The 19,999-nt window shown below is 37.6% G+C and overlaps 1 protein-coding gene across 17 annotated transcripts in view; it reads left to right on the top strand.

Annotated features, from left to right (window-relative positions):
- TNRC6B (trinucleotide repeat containing adaptor 6B) overlaps window positions 1–19,999 on the top strand; it is a 134,623-nt gene that overhangs the window by 57,841 nt on the left and 56,783 nt on the right. The window contains exon 1 of one of the 17 annotated variants that reach the window (XM_038155458.1): window positions 16,110–16,508. The exons of 14 other annotated variants lie outside the window; for them this stretch is intronic. Coding sequence is in view for 1 of the 3 variants with exons in the window: in XM_038155451.1 (XP_038011379.1) it covers window positions 18,807–18,976 (170 nt within the window). In the remaining 2 variants the exon portion in view is untranslated. Of the gene's footprint in view, window positions 1–16,109; window positions 16,509–18,665; window positions 18,977–19,999 lie in introns of those variants that run through there. 2 more of the 17 variants (XM_038155451.1, XM_038155460.1) reach the window with 2 other exon arrangements.

Genomic DNA, 19,999 nt, shown 5'->3' with positions numbered 1-19,999 from the left:
GTACTCTAGATACACTTGACTTCAAAACAGCTTTCTTTGGCAAGAGGTGGGCTACCACTGAGAACTTTGTCAACTGTAGTGAAACTGAAATATTCTGATACATCACTTAGCCCACTAAATATACAGCGTGTTTGTGCTCAGCCTTTTGCTGAGCAATTCATAGGGAGGATGATTTGATCACAACATACCAAAGTGAATTTTGGTATTCTAATGCTTGGAAATCCTAATCTGGTAGCTCTTGCTGGATTTTTTCCAGGCTGTTCTGCATCTTACTTGGAGAGAGTTTGAGGACAATAAAAGTGAAAATGGATGCCTTCTATATGCAGGGGAAGAGAGGGCAGCAGGTACCAAAACATAGCACATGGTTTTTTCCGAGCTTATTCCTATGTACACTGAAAACCAGTTGTCGTGTGAAGCAGAAAATAGTAGATAATTTCATTCACATGTGAATTTTTAAAAATGCATTCTTCTATATCCTAGTTAAGACTATATAAATTAACCTTTCTATTTTGTTAGATTTTACTTGGGTACTATTAGTGTTACTACCTCACTGTTTTAGTCAAGGGGCCTTCTATTATAAATATTAGGAAAATACAAAATAATGCACTTAAAACTGGTTAAAAGTGTGGCACATGGAAATAGAGGATGTTCCGTTGAGGTTATATATATATTTGTCATTTTATATCTAGCTCTGTTTTTCTTTGTCGATGTCATTACAAGTTTGTGTGCACTGGCTGGAATCTAAATGTGGGCTAGGTCCAAATTGCCTCTAAAAATGCTTGGTTAACCTGAGGTAAAACCCCAGGTTTTTTCAGCCTACTATAAAATAAGGTTCCGGCTGCTACAGAAGTCAGTGGTAGCAATATTAATGGGAATTTAAAATTAAATAGCCTTGTGTTACAGAGTCAGGATTTCTGTTCCTTTGCAGGTAGTGTTCACATTATCTGCTTGATACACATCAACCAGACAAGCAATGCTGAAAGAGAGAGTACAAGGCATTAGGGTTATTTTTGTTTGATTCTGTTCAGGGCAGATCTAGATCACCTTGGCAGGAGCACCTGCTAACCAGTACACTTGCCTTGCTGTAGCATTTGTGACTGTTTTGTCCGATGGAAACACACTGATGGTGCTGTGATGTGGGAAACTATAAACAAAATCTCGCTTGGGTAGAGATTAAGTCTTCCTAGTAAGTTTGGTTACGTGTACTTCTTCAATAAGGTGTTTCTCCTAACTTTCCTTAATTGGAAAGTATGTTTTGAAAGCCTCTGAATTATAGGAGGAGGGCTTAGTAAGTGACCTGGGATAGGAGAATCCTAAACCTTACATGCAGATAATTTTTCAGCTGTTGGAACCAGTTTAGTCTTCTTGTGCAAAAGCTATCTGAATTTGCATTTAAGCACCTTATCTTGCATGGTAGCTGTTCTGGAATGGTGACTTCATCACTGATGAAGTCCTTGAGTGACTGTTTTTATCACAAAATAACATGTTATTCTGCATCAAATTAACTCTGCTGTGTTGTTAATTAGGAGATAGTTTTGCTCTACATTTGACAGTTACTATAAATAAAATATATATCCTGACACAGAAAAACTGTAGGAAGTGTGGTGTTACCAGATAATAGGTATAACAAGATGAAAAAAGCAAAAGCAGACAAAAGCTAAACTTTGAGAGTCTAGAATTTTCGGAGCTTAATGTACCCTAAAGCCTCAGGTGCAGAGGTCTTTTAGCTAGTTTGCTGTAGTTTGGCCATTGAAAACCCAAGAGGTTAATTTTTGGAAAGTCAGCCTGTCTTGATAAAGTTCTGGGGACAAGATTGTTTTAAAGAAGATGGAGCTGTATTTGCGTGTTTCACAGTCAGAAAAGGCTGTAATGTTTTGCTTCAGTCCAGGTAATGTGAAGTGAAACTCCTACCGTGGACTTGCCAAGTATAGGGTCAGCTTAAATTTGTGTAACTTCTCTTGATCTTTTTCTTTAAAAAACTTACCTTTTAAATGATGCTCCAGCTAGTGTTAGATAACTTGGTTAAGCCTGAATGCTTCTTCCCCTTTGCATTCTTAGGCCATTCTTCTATTGTTGTGCTCATTTTAGCTTGAGCATTGCTTGCTCTGTTTGTTTCATGCTAAGCTGTTAAAAACAGGCTTCACTAGTGGATCAGTACGTTAAAAAGAACAAAGTTGCCAATAGCTCTTCATTGTAAGTTGAATTATAGCATGTAACTGAATTTCATTTTTTCATCTTGTTTGTTAAGAAACTTTGAAATAATTGTCTATTTTCCAGCTTATTACATATTTTTCTGTTTGCGTGTGTCAGATATGGGTGTGTGTATGCATATATGTAATAAGTGCGTGTTGGCAGTTACTACAGTTAAAAACCACCAGGTATCAACTGACAGGTAGAGACTTCTTGGCAGGGCATAGGCGTTCAGTACACAATAAAAATGGCTCTCAAAGTCAGTTCGAGTTTTGTGTTTGGGGAAAGCCTGCACAAACGGAGCAAGTGCCTTTCTGTAAGGTGAGTGTACAGACATTAGAGGAGCAGCAGAGAAATCCAGAGGCCACACAGAAAGTCAGAGGCAGAGCCAGACTTGAACTCAGAAGTTCCTGGCTTGTGGCCTGGGGCTGAAGCCAGTCATACACAGCTGTATTGAATTGTGAATAGAATGATGCTTTTTTTTTTCTTTCATGGATTTAAGGGAACAAAGTTGATTTAACTGAAATCATAATGTGGGTAAAGAGATGGAATTGTGTAATTCGCCTTTCTCAAAATTCAAGTGCTAAAACTTTGGTGTTAAAAGTTGGTTCAGCACTTGTGGGTTTCCACTTGCCAAGGAGCGTGATTAACATAGCTGGGTCACAAATTGTGACAAATCCTAGTGCATTGCCTTGAGGTCAGACTAAGGGCTTTTTCTGAGTGTAGAGGAATTCAGGCTTAAAAGCTACTGCTTTGCGTGCTACCTTGAGAAATACTAATGACATAAAGAAAATGCCCTGAAATTTTATTTTCCTTGATGTTGTAAAATAGAAGTGAAAACCTAGTTCAGAGATGGTCTGCCTGAAGTTTATTAAACTGAAATTCACATTCTGTATTTAACCCTTGTAGAGTTTTTAATGAGGCTTTAAACATTGTTACCCTTCAGGGCAGTATGAAAGAAGTGAGAACCTGCTGTAGGTTTGCTGTCTGGTATATTTTTCCATCCTGAAGTAAGAGCTTGGAGTAGTATTGAATGTATGGGCAGCTCTGGTTATTTCAGGAGCTCCCTTTAGGAAGAAGGCTTTGATCTAAAATATTATTATAGAATGAACATCACCATTGTGAATTATTTTTCTTGCTGTTAAAAGTCTTGACAGGGATTTTAAAGTCCATTTCACAGTAAAAGGGACTTCTTTTCCAGGCAAAATGTCATTAACAGCAAGCTCTAGTAGCAAAGTAATGGGGTTTTTCTGGGAGGTTTTTTGGGTTTTTGTTGTGGGGTTTTTTTGGGGTTTTTGTTTGTTTGTTTGTTTTTTGGTTTGGTTTTTTTTTTTTTTTTTTACGTGGGGTACCTTTATTAATCTGTGTGCTGTGTCTTGCTAACTGAGGCTTCATGCAAATGTATAGTAAGTTATTTTCCTAAATTATGAACGTGGAACTCAGCCAGATAATACAAACAATGCAAAAAAACCCCAGAAAAACAAAACACTGAGGTGTTTTTGTTTGCTTACCAGGAAGTAAGTTTAATTTTGTTTGTTAAAGGTAATAAAAATGCTAAATAGTTTTAAAAAGTAGTCCAAGTATCAGAAGCTTAACAGTAAAATATCTCACTCCTGAGGAGTTGAAGCACTGATGTCTGTGGTTGTGTGCAGTGTGGCTGTGCCTCATTCTTTGGAAAGAATTGACTCTGAGTGGTGTGCACTTTGAGGATGCATCTAAAAAATTTCATTGGAAGTTAATGAAAATCAGAATAGTTAATTTCAGTATTACAGTGGTCTGCTTTTTTACTCACCCTCCCTTTTTATGCACTGTTGTGGTTTAAACCCAATGAGCAACCAAGTCCCACACAACCACTTGGTCCAAACCAAGCCCAGTCAAATATCCTTTGAGTTTCCCTTTCGGTTTATGCTGTTTAAGTCTTTACAAGTCCCACTTGCCTTTGGTTGTGGCTTCAGAAGACATTTAAACTGGGTTTGTCAGGTTTGTTGCATAAGCCTGGACCACTTCACAGGTAGATTTTGTTGTGGCAGGTCTTGCTTTATTCACCTATTACCGCTGGTAATATATTGTAAGTAAACTGGATAGTTCTTCCCAGCAGGTCTTCCAGAAATACTGTAGCTATCTAGTGATGAGTTGCTGAGTTTGGGGTCGCTACCTAGTCATCACCAGTAACAGTGTTATGGGCTAAATTCTGCAGTGGTGAGTGGGAGACCCAGATGAGCTTGTTTCATGATGAGCTGTGTTGCCCCTTTATTTAAGTTGGTAGCATGGCTTCAGTGGCTGAATAAGGTTTACCCCACTTTCTTGTTAAAACAAGATGTTAGTTAAGGGTAAGCATATAAAGGGCTGGTTTAACTAAGATTGTTTCCAGTGAAGCCAAATATTTTTTTTTCTTTTATACCCTTTAGAAAGGCCATAAGAAAAAGTTGGGTGACTTTTACTTGGTGCACTTCCCCATTTAGGTCAGTCAAGGGTAGGTCACATTTACTGATAACCATAAGTCCAGTTGGCACCTCCAGCTTAGCAGATAAATTTGATTAAAGCTGAAGGTCTTCCACCTAAAATTTGGAATTTTAAATGCTTCCATGTGTGACTGAATTCTGTGTTGTTTCTACTATAAGGTCATGCTGACTTTCTGCTAGGTAGCATTACCCATATATCCAAAACAGTGGCTTCACAGAAAGACAGACGCTTTGCACTGGCAGTACGCATGGAAGCATCAATAAGCAGACAAATTAGATTTGAGGTTCTGGTGTTTAAAGGGCTTTTCTTTCAGCAGGAAATAGTCTCCCACATCAGCTTACGTATTTTAACCTTCAACTTTATATAGCAGCAAAGAGTTGACCTGTCTTTATGCAGAGCTATCTTTCTTAAAGAGGATCGAGAGAAGGTTTAAGTGAATAGATTAGAAGTGCAGTGTTTTGTGGAAGGGTGAATGTCTGACATCTGTGTCATGATCATACACTGGTTTTGTCTAGTGTCTAAAAAAAGGAAACTGCGGTGTTGCACACTCATGACATTTATCACTGGTAGGTAGGAAGGGGTAGCTGCTAATTAAAGGTAGGAGTCTTCACACCTTCGGTCAGCAGAGGTCAGAATTATATTCATCACGCCGAACTTAGGTGGATCTGTGAGCTGACTGCTTTTCTGTTTTAGCTGTTTCTGTTAGGACTGATGCTGAAAAAGAGTGCACACTTCTAACCACTTGGAAGTAAAGAATGTGTTACTCTTTGAAGATTATAGTCTGTGAGTTTTATGCATTTATTTCTTTGACATCACTGAGCATGAGAAATGTGTGGTTTTGATTAAAAATAATATTGCATAAAGCAGCAAGGCAAAAAGTAACATAACAGTAGCAAACACTACTTGGATGGAGAAATTATCAAGACAAATCAGCTTAATCTTGGTACTTCAAAAATATGTTAATTGCTAAAATTTCTTCTATATCACTATAATTTTTACCTCATTTTTTCTCTTGTAACATAGCATTTTCATTTTCTATGTACCATTGTGGTCATATTCTTCTGTAATCTCTGAGGTGGCAGTTGAGTGGTTTCCTTTTTCTGGATTCTTTTCTGGATTATATCTTTCTTACTTTGGTATTTGCCTTTTCTGTAACAGAAAAAGAGAGTGGCCATGCCTGGAAGATTTTCCATAGCCGTGTTGTATGTGATCTGCAAGTTCCTGTCATCTTAGAATTTTTGTATGTTGAAGCAATTTTCTGATGAAAATTTCCATATTGTGAAGGAATGCAACCTTTCTGGAATAGAGATATTCTAGAGCTTGCTTGGTTTACAAGAGAAATTTTTTCTTTGATGGTAATGTGTAGTTATAAAATGTTACCATCTTCTTGAGTGTGAATGGACACTGATTTTTGTAAGCAAGATGTGTATTCAGTCCTCATTGAATATTTAATATTTTAAGAAATTTCTTAAGCTCTCTTAAACTACTGTATTCAAAAGCAGGAGATACTTATATAGGCTTGAAGTTAGAAATCGATCTGGTACTCTGACAATGATATAAGCAGCAAGTAAAATTCATCACTTAAGCTGTAAATAATAATTCCTGGGAAGAGACAAGGAATGAGACCCCTCAATCAAGATTTCAGAAATCTTTTAGTGCAAATAGGAAAAGCTCTCAGATGACTGACTCCTAAGATTGGGCAGGCACCAATTCCATAGGAATTGCAGCGTAGTTAAAAGGAATGCTTTCCTGCTGGGTGACTACCCTTAGTTTAGACAAATGCTTGAGGATACAGTGAGCACTTTTCATTTAAACTTTCTAATGTCTTTGCTTAAGAAATAAGGAAATGATTGTTTATTTATCAATTAATATGAGTTGCTTGTCTAGACTAGGTGGTTTAATCTAGGCTTTATTTCTGGAAGGCATGAAATAAAGTTAACTTTCTAAACAAAAAAAAAAAATGCAGCTAGAGATTGGTGCACAGTATCAGGACTATAAAAATGGATTAATCAAAAATAGCCTACTAATGGACTATTTTCTAGAATTTATTTTGTTTCTGCCTCATAACTGTTGTGGCTAGGTAATTTAAAATAAACTGTGAAACAGGTATGATTATGTGGCCTGCAGAATGCTGTTCTCCTCTCTTTTAGTCTTTATGAAGTGGAGAAGAGACATTTCTGCTGTTTTCTGAGTTACCCTGTGTGGGTGTCTCAGGCTGTCTGCACAGGTAATGGGTAAGGTGGCACTACAGTGTTGAGCACAGGCCTGTGTTTTCCCATCTAAGTCAGGAAGGTGTGCAGTTCAGAGTGGCAGGACTTTATTGTAATGCACTGACTGCTACTTGTGATGGTTTTGTTCCATGGATTCTAGTAACTTCCTGCTTTAATTCTTTTAGAAAAAACATTTGACTAAGCAGTGGTATCTAGTGTTAACTGTGGTGTTAACCGGATTTCTTCTTAGAGTGGTCTCTTTAAAAATGTATTTATCATCAGATAGTCGCAATTTTCTGTGGCCTTATAAAGCTCTTGAGTGAACTTGTAATATCCTTCCTGATAATGCTTTCTGTGGAGTACTGACAGCTGTCTTACCTTTCCAAACATAGCTGGCCAAGAACATGAGGAAAAATTACAGCTTAAAAACCTTCAAAGAGTGAGGCATTTCTACATTACTGTGCATTATAGGTGTGCTTGTATGCATGTGCAAAAGAGGTAGGATTTTTTTCTTTACTAGGTGTGGAAACTGATATTTATTTGCTTTCTGAATTACACTGCGAAAGTTTTCCTAGGAGGTTGCTAAAATAGAAGGAATTTTCCTTAATACATACTCAGTCATGTCATAACATGTAGATGTATGATACAACATGCTTAGGAGTTTAATGTTGGCCTTTAGAATTATTGTTAAAGAATTTGTTCACAGGGAAAGAAGGGTGCATAGCTATGTCAAATCTGCTGTTCTTCAAAAGCGCAGCAGCAATTTTGAAATTTAGGCAAGTGTATAGTAATGCCACTTATACTTACTATTACGTTTTGGTGGTCTGTGTCTTCTCCACTGTTTTTTACAGTATCCTGTGCAAATAGCAAACCAGTAGTTTATGGAGAGCTTTGATGTGATGCTGTTAACTGGGAAGTGATCAGCATTGCATATGAGTGCTGAATTTGGAGTTGAGGATAGACAAAAATCATGTTATAGGTATTGAGAGTGCAAGTGGTGTTTGTAGAGGCCTCGGTGAGGGTATTAGGTTCTTTATGCTTTTCTGAGATTTCAGGTAATCATTTTCTTAGAATGACAGATCACATCTTTGTCCTCAAAACTCAAGTGATTATATGAGGACATGAGTTTAGAAAGGCTTTGCATTTTTTGGCTGCTTGAGTAGTTTCACAAGGAAGGATTTTTAGTTTCTTGCAGTTCAAAACAAGTCACATCTTGCACTTCTTCTGTGTTGTTTTATTTTTTCCCATTTCCTGCACAGAGTTTCTTTATAATTCTCTCATTTTCATTCTGCATGCCAATGAATAATTTCAGATTACATCTTAATAAGGCACGAGTCATGACATGGAGTATTGAGTTGTGATATTTTGAATAATTTATTGATCTCATTTTTGAATGAAAAATTAGTAATGAAGAGGATGGGCCAGCTGGTTGCAGTAAGAAGGGTGAGAAGCAGTCTCTGGGGATGAAATGCTTCCACATCAGGCTCTGCGAAGAATCTCTATGCTTACCATATAACCTAAGCATCAAACACCATCATTTTTCAGTGACCCTAAGATCTTGGTGCTTTAGAAGTAAATGTCAAGTCTAGCATATCTCTTCCTTTTGAGCTACCTCAGCAGAATGAAGTTCAGTTTTCTTCAGTGTTTGAGTGTATCAGATTTCTTAGTGAGAGCCACACCTTCCATTTATTCACTTACATTTTAGGAGTAAGTCTCATGCTTTGGCCTTCAAAAAAGTCTGTAGCAATGCAGCAAAGAGAAGACTTTAATTCCCTTGCAATTTACCTAGTTTCTTGAGCAGGGTGTGCAGTCTGTCATCCTCATTGAGGATCTAATGAGATCTGATCCCTGCCTGTCAGCCTTTTAACAGCAGGTGCAAGCGCCCAAACAAGAAGAGGGCATGGTTTATTAGCAAAATGACTCACTTAAGTGTCGTGTGCAGCTTGCAAGTATTGCTCCATCCTGTGAATGGTGCAGTGCATCTGATTCTAAAAGCCCTTTGAAGGACATGGTTTATGTGATTGAATTTATCAAGGTAACTTTTATCAGTGTTTAAATCTCCATACAAAAGTGGGGAAGGAGGAAGTTTATATCAATTTTAATGTTGTAAAGAAACCTTGAAATGCATGCCAGAGTTGATGTATGACAGAACAGTATTTTAGTTAGACACCTAGAGTGGTAAATGTATTTAAGTTTTTTGGTTTTCACTCTGAAACACCTGGCTTGCAATTTAACATTGCTGTTTCACCAGATTTTAGTTTATCACCTGTGGTTACCTATAGACAACAAATACTGAATAGTAGCTTTATAAAATAGAGTGAGTTATTGATACAGTAAATACTGTATCACTTTACTACTGGCGCAGGGAATCCTGACCTTATTTAGTCTGCAGTGGAATCTTGATAAACTTACTACAACCACGGTCTGTAACAGTATAGTTGTAACTCCTTTCTTTGTATACATGCAGTCCTCCATGACTTAGAGTGACTCATAAAAGTGTGAGAACATGCTGCCACACAATTAGACATTTTGCACGGGATATCCATTACTAGATAAAAGCTAGGGATCAGCAGCTTTGTGAAGGTAATGAAACTGCACTGAGTACTGGCTAAGATGACGTATCTGTGCTTTTCCAGACGTGGAGAGCTACATGTGTAATGGTTGTGTCTGTAGTAGGTCTGTTTGTCTGGCGGGCACGTACTATCACTGTCAGTAAAGCTTCTGTAGCTGCAGAATGAGAGGCTGCTTCCTTTTGGTTTCCAGATATGTTGGGACGCATCTCAGTGGTATGTGATCTTGGTCTTACTTCTTAGTGGCAGTGAGTTGATTAGACTCTTTAAGACTTTTTTTGTTGAGGATTGGATGATTAGTTTAACTCAGGAAAACTCAGCAACTTTGGTTTGTTGGTTTTTGAAGAATTAGTGGCGATGGAACATGATTTTTTGAAGCCAAGCTGTTAAATTTCATCAGTTCTCTGTTAAAGGCATAATGCTTGAATGATAACATAAACTATGTTAAGGAGCTGTTGTGCCATGTAATGAGTAGGAAAAATTGCTTTATGTGATGAAAGCTGTGTACCAAATGTAATTCTGAATTGCCCTCTGGTTTTGTGCTATAGGAAAACTTGAGATAAAGTTATAAGGATGATACACACTTTTATTGCTCAGAGACTTAAGTTTCTGCTGCCAGACTATGTCCTTTTGAAAGGGTGAAAATATCCAAAACACAATGTCCAGGTATTCATTCAGTAGCCAAATGAAAAGGATACTTTGTTCTGTAAAACACAAAACACAAACCTGTTTTTCATTTGGCCGACCAACTCTGTCAGCCTTCACTTAATCTTGTTATTTTGGTGCAAAGTAAAATTGGTTGTTGAACTATTAAGAATATTTAAAAAAAATAATAACCTGTGAAAAACGTGAAGGGCTATTGGTGTGACATCTGAATTACATAAATTTTCATTTAACTTCTTTGTTAACATTGCAACAACGGTCTCCTTTTCTCATACAGAGTTCACTGCAAAGTGAATCTTCACATATTTTTAGTGCATCTTGTTTTGTCTTTCTCCAAAGCAGAAATATTTTTTGCTGACATTAATGTCAGATTCTCTTTTCTTTGAGGGGAAAAAATGAGTAATGAAAATTAAACTGAATTTAAGTGAATTTTTAATAGGAGTTCAGAGCTGGTCATCTTGGGGGTTTTTCAGTAGGTGAACAACAATTTTAAGAAATACAAAAATTAATTTCACTTCTGTCATTAAAGTCTGCAAATGTGGCAGTACATAGAAGCAATTAACTTGAGTATGTTTTATTATGGTTGGCTTTCACAGTAAAACTATCAGTATTACAGGTTGTTGTAAGATTTCTTGTAGTTACAGTCATTGGAAGGAGAAAACGATTGCAGAAGAGTCATGTTTGTTGCAGGTCAGATGTGGACATGTTATCTCAAGTTGTAAGATCACGGAGTACTCACTTAAGTTATGACTCCATTATAGTTTGTAAAAACAGTATACTTTACTGGACTTGTGGTTACCTCTTTAGAGAATGGATATTGAGTTCTTAAAAAAAAATCTGTTATTTTGCTTCCTTAATTACTGGAGTACATGATTGAATGTTAAGAAGTAGCTTACTTGCAGTTGTGAGGTCTGAATTCATATTTGAATTATGTCTGAGCTCAATATCACTGGGTAATTTTAATTTACCAAAGAATACCACACTCATACTTATCTTCACTAAAGAAAGTTGCTAAACAAAAAACACAGAATTTTAAAAAAATCTCATGAGAACTGTTTGCTGTGTTTGGAGGAAGAGGGAGTTAGTGTCTTCCTAAGAATGCTGCCTGAAATTTAGTGTGGTCTTTGCAGGATTGCACATGACCAGGTTTTATAGTAATGTATTGGTGATCAAGGGCTCTTCACATCACATTTGGGGTATTAATTATGTCCTTGTCTCTAATGGAGTGTTCCTTAATGGCAAAAGCAGTTTCTCTCTATACTGCTGACTTGTCCTGAGGCTTTGAACATAGTTACTTATTCTTTGCTTGGGTTTACTCATGTGCAGAATTAAGTTTTACATACTTCTTAGTGTTGTTGCAATGCTTAATTAATATTTATAAAGGCCTTTGACATCCTGTGATGAAAGGAACTCTGCAAGTGTTCAGTAGTGGTATTATTTTATTAGTGAAAATGCAGGAGTCAGAAGGATACCAGTTTAGAATTCAGAGTGAGCAGTGGAGTAATTCTGTAACCTTGAGCAGGTCATGCAGTCTCTTGTTTTGTAACATATCCTGGGAAAGCTCTGTTTTGTAGCATGGGTTATTAAATGCCATCCTTCCCTCCCCCAAGTCCATTCTAAGGGAAAAAAGGTAAAAATTTAACAAACATACACAACTTTACTGAGCTGCTAAACATACCAGGTATTTCTTAAGGAAATAGATCATTAACGATGGCAGAGGGTGAGAAGGGAGTGGATGTAAAAGTCGTATTTCGGTGTCAACATGAGAACTTGAGCATGTGTTATCTGGTGGCAGACCAGGCTGGATCTTGCCTGTTTAACAAATCTCTCTCATTTGGGTTCAGTATGCACTGTGCTTAACTGCAACTTCACTGTGAGGAACTGCATATAATCTTTATTGCATTCTGAGAGCTCACTAATCCATGGTACTCAGCTGGTAAACAAGTTCTTTCTTCAGACTGTATATTGTCTGTATTTGAGCTTTGTGATTGTTAGGATTGATAGTCAGCTCTTACAGCATCTTGTATTTGACTATTGCATAATAATATAAATCTCAGTCACTTGTGAGGTTTTTTGTGACAGAGGAAGGTTATGATTACATACTGTCATTAAAATCACAAGATAGTGAGGAACTTTTGAAAAGTATACATCTGTTTTAAGACTGAGCCAGCTAGGCATTTGCCTAATTATGTAAGGCACAATAACAGTAATAGTTAGTTGCCATGCTTTGTGCATGCAAATACAGGGTTTAGGTTTTTTATTTCATACATGGTGCTATATCTGCATTTTACTCATTGCACAAAACACATAGGTGTGGTTTAGAACAAGGGGCATCAAAACTTTTATATGAAGTACTTCAGCAAGGTGAACAGCTTGCCCAGTGAAGTGTGAGGCATAGCCAAATGTAAGTGCCAGTTCATGCTTGTGCAGTACGGTGGATTCAAATTGAAAGCACCTGGATCTTTGTCCTGCTTTATTGCAGTCTGGCTGGACAGCTTGTTCCTGGGGGCTTTTTACTTGTCTTTAGTCCTGCTTCAACTCTCAGCTCAGCTGGCCTAAGGATGAACAGTGTTTGTCCCCCTGAGAATAAACAATGGTTTGTAGTCTTCAAGAACAGCAGTTATTAAAACCTCCATGCTTTATATAATCCTAGTTATAAGCCTTAATTTATGAAGCATGCCTTGTAGTGATGGAATATCAAGAATTTACCTGCCTGGCTTCAGCTGAATATGCTGAACATATATTTAGGTAGATTTGTTCCAAGATAGAGTAATTTGGTGAGATTTATACAGCATTTTCCACACCTGCAAAATATGTTACTTGCTTCTTCCTCTAATTTAGACTTCCTGATATGGATCATGACCGTCCCAAAAGTTTGTAATGAATATTTGCAGCAAGTAACTGAATGAATTTTCTTACCTGTTAAAAATAAATATTGCCTCAGGTAATAAATGGAGTGGAAAATAGAAACCTTAATACCTTTGCCAAGAAAATCTGAGCAAGCTGTACAGAGTTGTTTGAACTTCTAATACATTTAAAAAACAACCTTAACTTGCTGGTTCTTCCACCTTGACCTGCAACCAATGAATTATAACTTAGTGTGGAAAGCCTTGTTCTTAACTTCACACTGATGAAATTAAATACATTCTACCTTTAGTATTCTGATTTAGTATAATTAAAATAATGACTTACAGTTTGATAAATGTTATTTTCATTACTAGAGTGCCCTGAGGCACTGCATGTGGAAAATTTTATAATATTACACAGATCTAGAGGTATGTAATGTGCTTGTCAGACTACTAACTTGCATAAAGTGTTTTGGTTCTTATAGCATATAAATTTAGAGTGTTTCTTTGGAAACGGAATAAAAGTAAGCAATCAGATCCCTTTCGAAATGAAATGTAAATTATACCACTATGCAACTGTGAGGGTATCTTTACAATATCCCCATGCTGGTAGAATTCAAGCGTCTTGCCATTCAGTAGAAGCTGCCTGTAAGCAGTATGACTGTGTCTGGGCTTGGTTTGGTGAGGGATTTTTTTCCCAGTAATTTAACAGTCACTAAATAGAAACTGCTTCACTTAATTTTTTTCTTGATCTGAAGTGCCATATAATGAACGTTAAGAAAGCCTCCAGTATTTTCACGTGTGTTAAAAAGTGCAGCAAGTAACACTGTCATAATGTTGTCTGATGTTTTCTTTATTTTCATCTTTCTCTATCATTATGTTCTTTAGCTGTAGATAGTGTGAATCTTTACCAGGATGGCTTTTGGGTCCTGGCGTTTTATTGACTGAGAAACACAAATATATATAAATGTCAGAGTTTAAAATAAATATAGCTACATGTTAAAGATTTTGAATAATCCAGTTTTTTACTGTCTGTGCAGCCTCTGCTGGTGCCACAAATGATGCTCTGGCAGAAAATGTTTCGTTTGATTAAACTGTATTATGCTTACTCAGTGTTTTTTTCTGAAATGTCACATTCTGACATTAAAACAAGTGTCACAGTTGTTGTGTGCACTGTGGCATAGTTACTTTACCATGGGAAATAGATAAATTTCCTGCGACTTTTTTAGTGTTGAAAAATAATTCTTTTCTTGGCATTTAATATAGGAGTTTGTAATCTAAGAAAGTACAGAGCTCTTTTGTTAAAATCAAATTTATGCTGTAGTCAGGAGTTAGCATTTCCTTTTTAACTGCAGTTATATTAATAGTAAGTATTCTTTTAATAGCGCTTCTCATACCTACAAGAATGCAGTGTTAAGGTGGCAATAATACTTGTGTCCCAGTTTGTAACCTCTTCAAAGCCTCAGTGGCAGAGCTGCCAGTAGAGGTTTGATCTTCCCTTGTGGAATTGATCTGGGCTGCTGAATGCAGTGGTGTCTTGGTACAGACCTGGAGTGGAGGGTAGCTCATTTAGCTACCTGCTGCAGTTCTTCTGCTGAGGATGTGTCAGCAATTAGTTTCCTGCTCGCTGGACCACTAAGTACAGAACTATCAGAACTATGTTTTTGTTCTACTCTAATACATTTTTGGGGGAAGTATTCCAGAGCTGCATTGCCAGTCAGTGGCACAGAGCTGGCACTGGTCAGCAGTGCAAAGCGCACTGGCAGCCGGGCAGTCTGGTGCTGGTCATGTTCAACATCTGTATTAATGGCATGGTCTGTTGGGATGGAACAAACCCTCAGCACCTTTCCAGGTGATACCAGACAAGGCTGAGTGGTTGACTCCTCTGGAGATTAAGGTTGATATTCAGGGGAAGTGCAGTAGGCTGGAGAAAAGGCTGACAAACCTCTTGTAATTTTAGCAGTTGTAGAGGGAAAGTACTACACCTGTGTCAAAAGAACCCCCTGCTATAGCACAGGCTGGATACCCACTGACTAGACAGTAGCTCTGCAGAAACAACACCTGAAGGTCCTGCAAAAGAAAAAGTAGAATGTGAATCAGCAGGGTGTCCTTGCCATTAAGAACCCAGCCACGTGCTGTGCTGTATTAGCAAGGATATAGCCAGTGGGGCAGGAGAAGGGATTCAACACTTTGAAGTCCATCTTTAACATAGTGTGTCCAGTTTGGGTTCTCACAGAGGGAAGACACTGATCTTGAGGCTTGCCAGCTCTCTCTTCCCTGTGAAATAACTGACTTGTGTCCCTATAGCAGTCACAGATTCTTTCTTGATTTTATTCTAGTAGCTGTTACCCTTTTACTGGCCCATGCTGTTTCTTGTGGCTGTCAGAATGACACGGGTGTTTTTATTGGCAAACGCTTGTAGATAATGCAGCTTTCTACATGTGTGAGCAGTTTTTAGAGGAAAAGAAGGCTTTTTGATGATCACATAAAATCTCAAAGTCCTGAATGGAACTGTGTCTTGCCAAAGGGATGTCCTGATAGGATACATTACAGGACATCTTAATTGCAGGCAAATTTCTGACCTCATGTTTTGCCACTCCTGGGCTAATTTCACCGCATTTCACAGTTGTGTAAACACACTTTACCTGTCTCTTTGGTGTGCATGATTGTGCATGCCATGAAATAATAATTATAGATCTGCAAGAGCTCCAAAGTGTTTAAAGCCTGAAGTAGGGGAGAAAACTTGCTCAGTTCTTACATTTTTAGAATTTTGGCTATAGCTCTCCATTTTCTTAAAGCTTTCCTTTTTATCAGTTGGCTAACATGTAGGAATTTTAGATTGTATCTGGAAGCCAGTTTTTAATATATCAATACATAGAAATTGTACAGCTGGAAAGAATAATTCTGCTTAAAGGAGTGCAAGCAAGAAATAAAGGGGGTTTTTTAAAATTTTTCTTTTTAACATATTTTAAGGTTTTCTTATGAACAGGCGACTCTTAAAACTGAAATTGCCCCCTTCAGCTGCTGAAGAGCTGAGAAAAAACCTCAATTTCTGTGAGCATTTGTTGTTGTACTGTAGGGCTTATATCATCCAGTTCTTTAGAGTAAAGAGCCCTTTATGCTCAGTTGTCTCTCTATAAATCATTCTGCATAGGTGTATACACAAAAATATAGATAGATAACGGTGTATATAGATACACAACAAAGTTCTATATAGAGAATACACCACAAAGAATGAATTTTACTCTGTTAACAAGTGTAGTAACAGTTGGTAAGGAGCATTCCTTTGGAAGAGCGTCCTTTGAGCTAAGTCAGTTTGCTGATGTTGTAAGGTTGGTTGTTATCTGCAGCAGCACCCAGTTACTGATGTTGTGCTGCGATAAAGGCGTATCGCTTGGGCCAGCTGCGCTATTTAAAGGACGCAGCCTGCTTGCTCTGACACTCTTTTGGTTTTCGGCCAAGAGAAGAAAAACCAGCCTACTCTTGAGAAGGAATAGTCTTTTGAAAATGCTGCTTTAGAGCACTTCTAAAAATGCCCTTTCTAAAGTCTTTTTATTTAATACATGGTGAGTATGTATAAAATCCACAGCTTTCCCTGGGAGAGAGAGAGGACAGGCTTTTATCTTACATATGGTGTATATACTATTTACACATGTTGCAAATATGAAAGTCTTAATTTCATACTCTGAAGGGCTGAGTTCTGCTATTGTGATTTCACTTAGATTCAGAAAGTGTGGGACTATAATCTTTTTACTAGATGGCCAGTTTTGAACTGCACAGTTTATCCCTTGCATTGGTATTGCTATTCTTCAGTGATGCTGTGAATTTGTCTCACTTCAAGCAAACAAATAATTTTTTCCCCCTCTTTGAAGTTTTTATACCCTACGTCTTCAGGAATGCTATTCTGAAGGAGCAATTGTTTTTCCTTATAAACATTAGAAATCACTTGGCCTAAAGTAATTTCATATTCCATTTTTGTCAGTTCAGCCTAAAGACTGACTTTTGAAATGGCTATCTCCCATGTAAGCATATGTTGTATGGCTGTCTAATCTGTGCATGCAAGCATTGCCTAATAAGAAAGAAGGCTGTGGTGTTGAGTATTTTAACTTCTTTTAAAATAAAATGTATTGATCCCATTTTGACTCTTTTGATCAGGAAGATCATAACTGTTTATTGACATGGCTTAGTCTAGTGGAAGTAATTTTACCTTTTAGGAATGTAGGGTCTGTCAGCCCTGGAATTTATTCCATGCTGTGTTACATCTTGCTTCTGTTTGATGTTCTCTTGAAATGCACTGGAGCACACTTGCATGTTTGTACATGCCACACTCTTCTCATGCTGCTGAAATAATGGAGCATGCCTGTTAAGTGGGATATGTTCAGTGAAAGTGAAGTAAAATTGTAAGGATTTCTATGCTCCAGCTGTGGTGCATTTAATTTTGCTTCATTTTTAATCTCTGACATCCAGCTTCCTGATATGATTTAAAAGCTTTCATCCATCTTGAGCATTTCAAGCTGTAGACTGCCAGTGTTCGTTGCTGCAGCAAGAAGGGCTTGCACCTCAAAGAACTCACATGGGAGTTGGTAGTATGCCTTTTCTTCATTGCTTATGACCTTTAGTTCTAATCATCTTATCCTTTTTAATGCATTACTGTGAGTTGAATTTGCTTCCCATACACTCAGCTAAGTTCCAGAGAAAGTTCAAACAAGTGAAGGTCAAGGACAGAGCTTGGTGAAGAGAAATAAAGTGGAAGAAAATGAAAACCACTTGGCAATGGCAGCAGCAAGTTGTTCGTGAAATAGCACTGTTGAAGACATTTTACTTTGCTGTAAGAGATTTTGTCCCTGTATGGATTGAGAGGAGCTTCTGTCATGGAAGTTGCACCTGGGCTTGAGCTTGTTAGAAGGTGTTTTGCAACACATCCGAGACACCAGTGTGTGATGCCTAATTCTGCTGATATCCAGGCTATATAACTTATCACAATACCAAGAAAACTTTCGGCAATTTTGAGGAGTTAGATGCTTGTCGTTCATTTTAAATCCTTTTGTTTCAAATCGTGACCAATATTGGATACCTTATTGTTGGATAAATTTCTGGTTTAATCAAGTTTTGAGTCTTCCCATCTGTTTCCAAAAGACTTGAAATATATTTGTGGTCAGATATTTTGGATCACTAGAGGCTTATCTTTAAGAAAGAGTTAATAATAGCTCAGGTTTTGCTTCTAAGTGAACAGCGGTCAGTGCATGCAAATCATTCTCTGCATATGGTGAAGGCCTTTAGCTCTGGCTAGTTGTGGCTGATGGCTTGAGGGAAGATTCAGCAGTTGTTCAGGTGACATGGTAGCTATATAGATATAAAAGTGCTTCTAGTCCTGCAAGTGTGGTTTCAGAATCCCAGTGTTCTGCAAGAAGATGCACAAGTTGGCTCACAGTTTGGAAGCAGGTTTGTAAATTGCCCTGCGCTTAGCACAACACAGAGAACAGGGTGCACCTGTAGAAGTTCATTGCCGCTCCTGTGTCACAGTGTAGCTAAGTCAAGTTGATTGTACTGAAATGAGGTAAAGTGTGAGGTCAGGATGAGGGAAGAGGACTCACAGTACTGGTAGTGCACATCTTCACCTGTGAGGAACTTCCAGACTCTCACGCCATTGTCCTGTGGTGATGCAAAGGGAACTGGGAGTTGCATGCACTGAAGTACCATTCTAGGAATTTTCATTTCTTACATTTCACTTAGATTTTTTTTTTGTGCAGTTTTAGTTTGAGGGTGACCTTACAGGATTATGGGGCTTATGTAGACTGATACTGTGTGACGCTTATCTCTGCCTATCAAAGTGTGTTGGCAGCAGATAGTGTGCAATATGTTGCATGTCATCTCCTCTTACAGTTCACTTTGTGACAGCAAGAGCTTTGAAGGCAACTTCTGTTCTCTACCTGTGTCTTAAGCCCATCATGTTGTCAGAACAACTTTCTAAAATAGAATTTTCTGGAAAAATTAGTATTAGAATGTTACAGGAAATTAACAGTTTCCAAAACAGGTAAATTGTTTCAAGGGAGAAGACATTTCTTGAATGTCTGTTTTTGCTTTTTTATTTTTCCCCCTGAAATGGATGTTTTAATAACATGGACTTCACAACTGTTTTCTGTTATGTGTCTAGTTAACTGGTGGAAAAAATTCTTTTCTCTAAAATAACTTCTTTTGACTTAGCCAGAAGAGGTTGCTTTAAGAACATAGATAAGGTGTAATGCGTCATAGGTATTGGGTTTATTTGAGTTTGGGTTTTTTTAGAATGAAGATAACGTTTTGGATTACAATTTACAGTTTCTCATAATTTGTAAACTGTTAATATGCCTTACTTTAAGTACTTGTAATTAAAATCTGTAATATGCTTTTAAAATACTTTTCAGTAATGTTGATTCTAAGATTTTGTGGGAGATCTTAAAGTGCAGTTAGGTCATATTTTTAGAGCAACACATGCTTTCTTGAAACAAAACTAGATTAAAAAGCTGGCTGCTGATTGCTATTTAGCAGACTTCCTCTTCAGGGTTGTGGTGTGTCCATGTTCCCATTACAGTGTGCTCCTAACAAAACCCGGAACCACACCCCATTGTATTACTCTAAATTCACTCTGCTTGGACTTGATGGGGTTTTTCCCCCCTCTTGATCTCCTTAGTGTGAGCAGCTGTTTACTGGACAGCACATGATGGACCCCTGAGTTTTCAACAGGCCAGGGAGAACTGTCTTTTGGCTAATGAGATGCTAATGGGCAGCATTATCTCTGGAATAAATCGAGGAGGTGATTGAAAGCTTTGTTGATGTTGAATTTCTCAGAACATTTAACACTGCAAGTTAAACTTGTATTCAACAATCATCTTGCATCCAGCTGAAGAGGAAAATCATTGATCATAAAACAAATGTTAGTGAAATGCATCGAAGAGTAGAATTGGGAAGACAGCGCTCATGATACCCAGATTAACAATAAGATACTTTTACCCTTCTAGTTCTGTGAACTTTCACCACGGTTGTACTCTGTTAGTGTGTCTGTAGCATCTATTCTTGC

This window comes from Motacilla alba, chromosome 1A (assembly GCF_015832195.1).
Source record: "Motacilla alba alba isolate MOTALB_02 chromosome 1A, Motacilla_alba_V1.0_pri, whole genome shotgun sequence".
In the NCBI taxonomy this organism is placed as follows: domain Eukaryota; kingdom Metazoa; phylum Chordata; class Aves; order Passeriformes; family Motacillidae; genus Motacilla; species Motacilla alba.
Note: the sequence above shows the minus strand (reverse complement) of the source record. Positions and strands in the feature narration are given on the sequence as shown.